The following is an 11,298-nucleotide window of genomic DNA, read 5'->3' as shown; positions in this document are numbered from 1 at the left end:
TGACCAATTATTTATTGGCAGCTGAAAATGAATTTAGACCCAGTATCACCTCTAAAGATGTGCTGGGACATTTGTTCGTAGAAAGCTATGCTTGAATTTGAAAAAGTGAATTTAAGGATAACAGTCGTTTGGTGATTTCATTTATCATCGCAAAGGCAGTCAGAAGCAGTGATTAAGGATCGAGGATTGGTAGCTTCTAGACTGGCTGAGCAGTATGAGTCCAGATAACCAGTAGGACAAGAGGTTGTTCATTCTTGCATTAGGGTGGCCTGTATCCCCACAGTGTTTATGTTATCCTTTATAAAATAATATTAGTCAGAGTCATTTTAATTATGGCAAAAAGAAAGAGCCAGAAGAGCCAGTGGTTGTTGTATCTTCTGTATAAATATTTCCTTTGCAGGTCTTTATATATATATATATATATATTTACTGTTGATTTAACAGGTCAGGAAAGGTTAGTCTCTGTTTACACACAGAGGGATTCACTGGAGTTGCTCGGCTTAGTTAGAAAAACAGGCTTATTGACTGCTTTAGTTCTCTGCACGCCCCACTAAAAAACTATTAAAGACCTAAAAATGCTCAAGATTGGGCCCTGTAAGGATAACAGACCTTTGTTTCAACATATGTCATACACAAACTTTAGTTGCTAACATTCATGGGCTGTATAGCAAGTATGAGAACAAAAGGGATCCAGATCGTACTCCTTGTGGCCATATGTTGAATTGCAACAGTTTTGCTATTTTAGTTAAGCTAGAGGTGATTAGCCCAAAAGGCCAGTCTACCCACCTGCATATTAGGTTTTAAAGCCATTGTGCAGCCATTGCTGTGTGTTTCACATTAAAAAACCTACTCTGGTTTGTTTCAAACCACTTCTTCAGTTTATAATTCCATTTCTGTGTTCATAGACAAATGAGTTGTGAGTCATAAAGCCAAGTAAGCAGTGTAGGATTATGCATATTTTCTTGGCATAATTAATGGGTTTCCATCACCTAGATTAAGACCGTATGTCATTTGAGTAACCTATAATTACTATCTAACAAGTTCAACATTGAAGGAGAATGGAGGGTATGGTATCTGACAGAGATAGAGATAGAAGACAGCAATCTTGTTTGGTGATACAGAAACAGGGATAGGCAAAATGCCCATACAAGGGCACCAGTGTCAATGGCAAAGGTTGTGAAGGTCCATAGAACATCATTAAATTGTCCACTGCAAACTCCAGTAAGTGTGCACCACAGACTCCATGAGCAATGTTGGAGCCTGCCTCTGTACAGAAACATTCTATTTGAATCATGATCATTCCATAGTTTTTCTCGCAAACACTATTTATTTTGTGTGGATAAAAAAATACAACATCCTATGCTCTGGAAGATTTTGGAGTAATATGTTACTTTCCATGACAATGTTGCCTGCACAATGCTCATTTATTTGTGACAAATTGACTGTAGTAGTCAATAATTCTATAACTCCATGAATAAAGTTTAAATCTTTCTTGCGCAACTTTCACACTGGAAGTACTACAATAGAACCAGGCCTAGCAAATATCAGCATGAAGATACCATTTTGTTAAGGAAGATGTCCCATACAGCCCCACCAACAAAGAATACATTTTAAAGCGCTTTTTTTTAAATTCTTTAATATGCATTCTTTACCTGTAAAAAATAGATAAATAAAACCACTCTAGAAAAACCTACAGCTGCAGATTATTGCCCTCTCGCGCATCCTAGTTCTGCGCCAGTTTTGTCTCGAAGCAGCCAATCGCTGGCAGAAGAGTACTCCCAATGAAATCATGGGACCCTCTGGAAACCTCACCATGGCCAGCACTGAACTGGCTGGGGATGAGTATACTGCACATGTGTAATGATAACAATGAGGTACGTCCTGCTGGGGGCCAGAAATCGATAAAATAATGCACCTTCTCTAAAGTACAGGAGTACAGGACAACACACAAAACAAAGGACCATGGGGACCAATCTTCTTGCCAGGTTAAATTACAAGGAAGGGAGGTCTCAAGGCAAAAGCTAACCAGAACATCCATCCTTGATGTCATGCATTTTGCGAGTTCCTAAAGCCCTCAAGGTGAAGGCTTGGACCTGGATGTAATGTGGGTAATTTTTTGCCACAGGACACCCATTACAGACTGGGACTCACTAAGCATTTAGTCGCTATTTTAACTCAACAACAAAAATACAAATGTTTTAGATTGTCTGTCTTACACACTAAACCATATTTCTATCTCATTGAGAGTAAACATAGGCAGGCAACAAACAAAATATGGTCTGTTCTTGATTAATAAAACACAAACATGTTCTTATAGTGAGATGTTCTTTGTTTAATGCATTCCCTATGTAATTACTAAAATATTTCCATTTTATGTAATTAATTTTTTTTCTGTGTGTACATTCTTGGATACCCACCCAGATTGTGGTACTAATGACACTTTCCAGCCACTTTTTTTGTTTTTTTCCGAGTACTGTAATGAAAGTTCTGTAAATTATTAGTCTTTATGGAAAAGGGCTCTAATTGCCCCATACTCTGAGGAAATTTCTAATTTGAGAGGTGTGAAGCGTTTGTGCTGGCATAGAAAGGGACTGAGGTAATGTCCTACTTTAGCACACAGGCTGGAAAGAAGGCTAAGTGGCCCAGTATAGACGTGGCACTTAAGGATGGTTAAAATCACTATGGTATTTAATACACAACCAGTGCAGATGTCAAGAACATTAAAAATAATTGGCTAGAACATCTAGGATATTAATACAGAATGACGTGTGTCCAATGTGTACAATATTTAGCTTAATATTTGCATTTTACAGTAACATGTTGTAGTGAGTTGATGTTTTTCCTAATTGTTTCTAACATTGGATCTATAGTGATCTAATAGATATCTATTTGTGTGGTTAGATTGCGTCATTAGCAATCATTCTATAGAAAACATAAGACTTCTGGTTCAAACCATGTACTACCAGACAAGACGATTTATTCCATGGTCAACTAAATGTTTTAGGAAGTATTTGTAATAAGTAACATCAAGGACTTTATGAAAAGTGATTCTGGTATAAAGTTTTAAAATGGGTCTTATTACCACAGCATCCAATGGAATGGGCCACCCAAGAGGAAGATTCCAATTGTTGCTATGGAGATAAGACTAATATAAACCGTTGTACCAGAATTACTTTTAATACATCATGCCCCATCACGTGAACTTCTTCTTTCACAATGCTTATAACTATACATGCAGAAAAGATCTCCTCATATGTTTCATGTCTCTTAAATTAAAAAAATGAGCTCATGCCTACTAAAATAAAACCATATTATAAAGTTATCCTGAGGAAGGACGTTCTCAAAACATTTATTTTGTCTAACCGTCACATATGGTTCTCTCTGGTGGTTGACTCTCCCCAAACAAAATCACTGCACTTAAATATTAGCTTAGTTACAATCAAATGTTCTTTAATGAGAAACAGGCATTGTATGACCTCCTATAGATGCAGCAATTCATAGTAATTTGAAAGCATGTTTTGGGCATTAGGAAACTCACAAAAGTTTGATTGTTGGTATTTATTAGCAAACAGCAACTCCAATATGTGACAGAACCAGAGAGCGCTTAATAGTAAAGCAGGGACATATACATGAAGGCCGCGATTAACATAAATCTCTGGAACTATAACAGGAATTATGGATGTTTATTGTAAAAGTAATGTTACCAGAAAACATAATCGTTCCAAAATATTATCCTAAAGAAGTATTGCCTTTTTTGGTGATGCTTGGGGTAAACAAATCTAGAATCTAGAACCTTTAGGGATATAAAATGGTTTTATGATCCACCCATATAAATAAAATCTTAGCGTTAAAGAGATTTCCGCCTTACCATACTTTCATATATTTCGGCAGTGGAAGATAAAAGTACAGAAAGAACATAAGCATTTGACAATACCCGTCCACCTGCAACATTTTAGTAAAATGTCATTTTTTTCATCCTTAATTTTAGTTTCAAAATCTGGTGCTCTTCAACATCACTTGGCAAGATGAGGGAGCGTGGCATCGTGCCGTTGGTGGCTGTATTGTGTCTTGTGCTCTCAGGGATGAACAGAGTGGATGCACAGGAAGGTAGGTGTGAAATTATATGACCCGGGCCTGAAGAAAGGTAAGGCAGGGCTGTGGAATAACCGTATAATCGGGATTTGCAATGAGGTGCAGAGAAATGCTTCAAAAAACGTATTTAACCACCAAGTCCAAGAATCTGTTTTACAAATCTAAAACCTTGTTCCATCTGTGTTAATTAATGTCAGACTGTTATCTTTGCCTGCAGAGCCATACAGAATAACTATGCAGCATTAGATGCTATCAGGCAGATCTGAAGGCTCTTTTAGCAAATGTGTGCTAGAGTGTGCTATAGGCGGAATAAGAGGAAATTAAGAGCAAGTGAAGCCTAAGAAGAGTAATATTCTTGTCATGAAAGGCTATCAATCAGAATGAATGATCCAATAAAACAATTATGAAATGCACACGTCTGTGCTTCTAAAGTCTGATTAGAAGACGACCTTGAATATAAGGGATATTTTTCAGAGCATCTTATAATCGAGCAAATACGGTACATGAATTAGTGACTTCATATATTTTATTGCATAAAGAAAATCATTCAATACATAAGGGTAAGGAAGTTAATGCATCAGCCAAGTCATGACCTAAATCTATGACAAAGTAAGACTCTTTGGTATGAAAATATAGCATCAGATCGATGACATTTTCTTGTGAAACAACAATAGACAAAAAACTCAATAGATTATGTGGATTACTGGATTACTATGACAATACATTAGTGTGCTTCGACCAGACTCAAGGTGTTGCCGGATGCAGCATGCACTCCCTTGACTTGCTAATGAATTTGTAATTCCATGATGCTACATCTCTGTAACACACAACCCTTTGCCATGGAGATTACATAATTCATGAGGTTCAAGAGAGAACATCCAATAGATGCAAATTCCACCCAAGTGCCTTGCAGATGGTAGGTGTCCCAAACACTTCAATCATGGCCGACATCAGCTAATACCTGTTTTTAGCTGTCTCAAGATGCATGTTTATTGTGAAAAGCACCAGTCTGTTCCATTGTTGTCTACCAAAATATTCTCTGTGATGGTTTTTTGCATTTCAAACAGTGATGACTCTGATCACAAACCAACCATTGATCACTGCGTAAAGCTAATGTGTCTACATTTACTAATTTCATTAAAGTATTTAATTACAATTGCACATATTTTGATGAGTAAGTAGAGTATAGATTACATAGAAATCGCACACAAACCCATTCTAATATACATAGTATATTAACTTATATACTTTCTTGGATTCTCGATCATTGTTGGGCACCATGTAGCCTGTTTTGGAGAATGCAGTCCTATTAACCTTCAGTTCATCAGGTAGCTGATTTGGGACTTGTAGTTTATCAAAAGCATGTGTCCATTAATCAGAATAAGCTGAGGGTAATGGTTTGGCAGGAGATGTGTTTTGTCTTGTAGTTGTAAATCCCATTTTAATTCTGTTGCGTACGGTAATTGCTATTCTGAGTTTCCGATTTATTAACAAGTAATTTATACATGATGAGCTCAAGTAAATATTGCAAGCTCTGTAATTAGCATGCAATCACTGTATTGGTCATGGTTGTTTCTGATTGGTCATCACCGGTATTGTCATTTATGCCTTAACAAGATTCTGCATTAATTGGTTGAATAACTGCCTTACCAGATCTAATTTCATTGTTTATTGCGACAGATATAGTATTTTACAGAATAATGTACTATATATATTTAAAACACATTGCAACCTTTAGTAGTGCTGTAAAGTATAACATTGTAATTTAATGCTATGGTTATCTAAAAGTGATCAAGGTTATCTGAGTAACACTAGCAACCGATAGCTCATAATATAAACCTTTTAGTCAACATACGGTATTATCCACTGTAAACTAATTTAAAATAAACCTTTAGAAGTAACCCAAAGGACCCATTTACTACAATGTTAAATGTTAAAACCATTGAATACCGTAAATAAATGTAAAAAACAAGAAGAAAAAAAACATATAAACCACAAAAAAATATATTTTTAATTATTAAATACCTTTTATTAATAAATTTATTATTATCGCTCTCTGGTTCTGTGAGTGTCTCTCTCAGGAAAATGCTGTAGATACCTGCATTAAAGCAAAAATCATGTTTCATGCATAAGAGAGGATTTGTAAATCTATACATACAGTAAACAAATTGCAATAAATATTTATTATCCTGTTTTAAGTAAATAGCCAATAAGTGATCTGGTAACTCCTATCCAAACAGAATGCAGAACGCTGGTTTTAAATGTCACTGGTATGTAATGTTATATCATTTTTGTTGTATGTTGTGGCTGTTGAGGATATTTTCCTTTTTAGCTATACATGCTGTCATCTCGTTCCTGCTGTTAGCTACATCCTATAGCTATGGATGATAAGCTCAGTGTCCATTACATTCTAAGTAGACAACAGCTAGAGGTTTCAGAACAATAATGTTTTCCATCTCCATTTTTAGATATACATGACAATGCGTATAGCCAACAAATATGATCAGCATGCAGTTTAAGGCCTCTACATACATAAGCCATACCATTTAATATATAGAATTATTATTCATTACAAGACTTTGGTCATTTTTACTGATCCACACACACCACCTTTTAATCAGAAACACTTGTTTCAACATTTTATTGCAGAATGGAAAGCATAGCATTGGACCTGTAGCTAAGCAGGAACTGATAATGCACATTATGATATCCTCAGCTTCTACTGCATCATGTTTCTTAATGAGTTTTCAGAGAAACATGTATACACTGTACATCAGCATGTTACCACCGCACTTAAATTAACCCTTTCAATGTTTGCATTTCTTTTTTCCTCTATTCTTTTTTTTTTTATTCCACAATCCTAAATCCCCACCACAAAAAACTAACTGTTCCATCAAACAATACCAGACTCTGCTGACCTGGTTATCCTCATTGATGGCTCAAACAATGTTGGAGGCAATGATTTTGCTGTCCTTCGTGACTTCTTGGTGAATTTTGTCGAGAGGCACTTTGAAATAGGAAGAAGTCAGATGCAAGTGGCAGTGGTACAGTTTAGTGATGATGTCAAAATAGAGTTCACCTTGGATGAACATTCTACCAAAGATCAGCTCTTAGAAGCTCTGAGGAATCTACGTCCCAGTGGTGGGGAAGAGTCAAACTTAGGGGCTGCCCTTGAGTATGTGGTGGAAAACCTTTTTACCACTGCCGCTGGCAGCCGGAAAGAAGAGGGAATCCCCCAGTCCCTGTTGATCATTACTGCTGGTCCATCCACTGATGAATTCATAGAAGCATCCAATAATTTGAAACTTAACAACGTCTTCACATTTGCCATTGGTGTGGAAAGGGCAGCTACCACAGAGTTGCAGGATATTGCATCCCATGGATCCTTTGTATTTGTTGCTCCCCAGTTCCAATCGCTGGGTGATGTGGAGAATCAGCTCGCCACAAACATTGCTCTGGTAGCTCAAAGGACCATAGTCCTAGAAGCCCCAACCACTAGGATTGAAGGTAGGTAGGAGTCATGATGGGACCTGGAGGGAACAGTAGCATTGCCATTGAACTTCATCGTGAAATGCATGCTGTTCTACAGACCTTGGATCAGCTGAGCTAAGTGGTTAATTTCAGTACAAGCAGTGGAGAGCAGAGACTCTGAGGGCCACAGCTAAGCAATGGCCTGTTAATATAGCTGTAGAAAAATTAATTTGCCAGACAACATGCTACATACACTCTATCCGGTCCTTACCAACATGCATTTGTTGTATACAAATGCAAGGAAACAAACATAAGAAGCTCAGAAAGGATTTATTCAGTGTGAATAATAAGCGGTCCAAAGTCCCTTCTACTACTCTAGACTCCCTGTTGTCTACATTGGGAATTGCATGTTAAAATAAACACACATTTCTGAAAAAAGTCTCCATACCTTCAACTCAGAAGAGCCCATGGGGATATTACTCCTTTGCTAGTATATTTTCAAACAATATACATTTGAACCCGTTATAGTTCCTAGTATACATTCAAAATAAACATCAAAAACCCATTTACTCACAGTTTTAGGGGCTTTCCTCAGGGAAAGTCGCTGTTATTATAGTGATGCTACTTTGCCAGAGAAGATTTTAATGTAAATTCAACTTTTTTTTGGGGATTTATAAGTTTGACATAGCTATCTTTCAGGAGAAGTTACAGATTCTAATTATATTTATTATTTTGCAGTTGTTGAGGTGAACAGGAGAGACATAGTATTCCTGATTGATGGTTCCACTGCTATGGGGGCCAGCAGCTTTGCGGCAGTTCGTGAGTTTCTCATTAAAGTATGCAACAGGCTAGAAATTGGTCCTGATCTCATTCAAGTTGGATTGGCTCAATATGCCCGTGATGCCAGGCCTGAATTCTACCTAAACACCTACAGCAATAAGAAGGAGCTGGTGGCACAGTTAAAGAAAGTGAAGATCATGAATGGTGCACCAATAAATACGGGAGCTGCCTTGAACTTTGTGCAGGCAAATTTTTTTACTCCAGCTGCAGGAAGCCGCAAGGAACAAGGTGTCACACAGCTCTTGGTCCTCATCACTGGAGGACAGTCAAGAGATGACATTGTCCAGCCATCTCGGGAGCTGAAGGAGGCTGGCATTCTTACCTTTGCTGTAGGAGCCAGAAATGCTGATCTAGCAGAGCTCGAGCAGATTGCTTTTGTTTCCTCTCTGGTTTTCCAACCCACAGATTTCAAGACAGCACCTCTACAGGGTATAATGCCTTCATTTCTGACACCTTTGAGAACACTCTCCGGTGCTGTGATCATTGAAGGACCAACAGAAGGTATGCCACTTTTACTGTGCCTTCCATTAATAATCTGTGGAATGTAAAAATGATTCTGAATTGAGTTATATTTTAATTCAGATTTCTAAATCATCATGGAATTAGATTACTCAGGTCTAGGCTAGTTACTCCAGTGTGTGACAGAGTGTATGTAGTTCTACATATGCAATCAAATGTACCCAGTTTCAAAAAGATGAATTAATGATGATTGCCTGTGCCAACCGACATTGTTGCTGATAATATAAGCCATTGGTTGGCCTTTAGGACCAGACTTGAAGACCACCACTGAAATGTTTAGCAAAACAAATCATACCCGTACATGAGCAAAAAAGCATAATAATTAGGAGTGTTTTAATCACAGTCTTACAAACCTTGTGACAGTCTAATTACACGTACCACAAAGTAAAACCTTTACTTAAAATGTGTATTTTTATACAAGTAAGATATGTACGTTTAGGATATTATCAGCCACAGCAACTGCTCATTAGAAACAAATCAGTTGGGGTATATCTCTAATAACACTCACGCAAAAAAAAAGTAAACAAAGATGGAGAATATCTATATATGCCATCAAAAATGGTCTCCCCCAACAAAGTTTCCTGCATTTCAGTTATGTCCAGATACTTCAATGGACTATTGTAAAGTTAAAGCTTTAAGAACTTGTGACAACATGCTGGCCAGAAGTAGCACACCATACAAATGAGTGCTAACTGCATCTGTCACATTCATTGTACATAATATCTTTATTTGCAAAATAGAGTTTTAGTTTATGCCTAAGTGTACCCCTGACGCTGACATATCTTTATGAAGTGCTCCTTGCAGTACCTGTTAGTCTAATATAAAACATGAATTTCCAAATGTGGAAAGGTTGTGGATGAACGATGCTTGGATGAGCCATATGGCAAATATAAAAAGACTTAAGTTTGAATACAGAATTAAGCAGGGGTGGGAAAGAACCTAAACGTTTAAAAAAATAACGTATATGTAGCAAAATAGAAAAATGGCATGAAAACAAAACTGAAACATGCAGCATTAAGATTTCCTTTCCTCTATCCTCTGTCTCTTTTATTGTAATTTCTTTCAATCTTCTCACATCTCATCTAACTAGTTCCAACCTCATCATTTGTGATATTTTGTTCTTCTTAAAATTGCACTAAAACGGAAATTCCATTTGGGACATAGTTCTCCAAAAAGTTGCAAAAACATTTCAACAAGATTTATTTCTAAACGTTATAATGTGGAAAGTATGTGATAATATGAAGAAACCAAGGAAACCAATTAAAAGAAGAAATATTGAACCAAAATCAAATCAAACTAGTGGTCCATTGGTATAATGCTTACCTCACATGGTTCTTGCACTTAGATTAAATACCAAATATAGCCAATATACTAAATATACTGAAATGTTTTTCATTGCAAGAATAGAACATATTAGCAAAAGCAAGCATAAACAGCATAATGTTTCTGGAGCAAAATGTAATAATACATAGTTTTCTAAATCTCTGTTTCATTCTTAACTTATGAACACCTGCCCATGTTCATACATTAGATTGTAAAGTGTCAACTATGGTAATCCTATACATTGTGTATTGACATTTTTACTGAATAAGTACATGTGATTACAATATCTAGTAGATGAAAGTACTTCTCCTTCACTGTATTTTCTAGACTCCTTTTCCTCTTTCTGTACGCATTCTTAGCTTTATGTGTCTACGTTGTGTAAACACATGGATTTATTAATCTTGCTCTGCTGAATTTGCTGTGATGTCATGTTTATTGTTTTCTATATCCTCCACCCTACCACTTACAGTAATAAACCAAAGAGATATCGTCTTCCTATTGGATGGGTCTGTCAACGTTGGAAATGCAGACTTGCCTTTCGTGAGGGACTTTATCATCAATTTAATTAACAAGCTGCATATCGGCCCTGAAAGCACTCGAATTGGCCTTGCCCAGTTCAGTGACACTCCTAAGACTGAGTTCTATCTAAACACTTTAACTTCAAAATCTGATCTTGTGTCCCGCGTGGGGCAGCTGAAACTCATGGGTGGGGATGTCCTGAACACTGGGTCAGCTCTTCAGTTCATCATTCAAAACCACTTCACAAGCAGTGCAGGCAGCAGGTTGAATGAGAAGATTCCACAGCTCCTGGTCGTTCTGCTGGCTGGGAAGTCCTCAGACAGCATTCAGGCAGCTGCTAAAGAAGTTTTGAATTCTGGTGTCCTGACTTTTTGCATCGGGGTGAAGAATGCTGATAAGGCAGAACTGGAAACCATTGCGTTCAATCCAGACTTGGTTTATGAGATGGAGGCGTTTAGTTCTTTGCCTGGTTTTAGTCAGCAGATGCTTACACCTCTTTCAACGTACGCTAGAGAAATTACAGACGTGACAGGT

The 11,298-nt window shown here is 37.2% G+C and overlaps 1 protein-coding gene across 1 annotated transcript in view; it reads left to right on the top strand.

Annotated features, from left to right (window-relative positions):
- The first annotated feature begins 4,025 nt into the window (after positions 1-4,025).
- Positions 4,026-11,298, top strand: part of LOC149282390 (collagen alpha-3(VI) chain-like) — a 38,769-nt gene continuing 31,496 nt past the window's right edge. Inside the window, exons 1-4 of the mRNA XM_089498265.1 lie at positions 4,026-4,107; positions 7,000-7,599; positions 8,302-8,904; positions 10,715-11,296. Of these exons, the coding sequence (XP_089354391.1) occupies positions 4,026-4,107; positions 7,000-7,599; positions 8,302-8,904; positions 10,715-11,296 (1,867 nt within the window). The remainder of the gene's footprint in view (positions 4,108-6,999; positions 7,600-8,301; positions 8,905-10,714; positions 11,297-11,298) is intronic.

This window comes from Sceloporus occidentalis, unplaced genomic scaffold, assembly GCF_023333645.1.
Source record: "Sceloporus occidentalis isolate IW3139 unplaced genomic scaffold, rSceOcc1.0.p SCAF_117, whole genome shotgun sequence".
NCBI lineage: Eukaryota > Metazoa > Chordata > Lepidosauria > Squamata > Phrynosomatidae > Sceloporus > Sceloporus occidentalis.
Note: the sequence above shows the minus strand (reverse complement) of the source record. Positions and strands in the feature narration are given on the sequence as shown.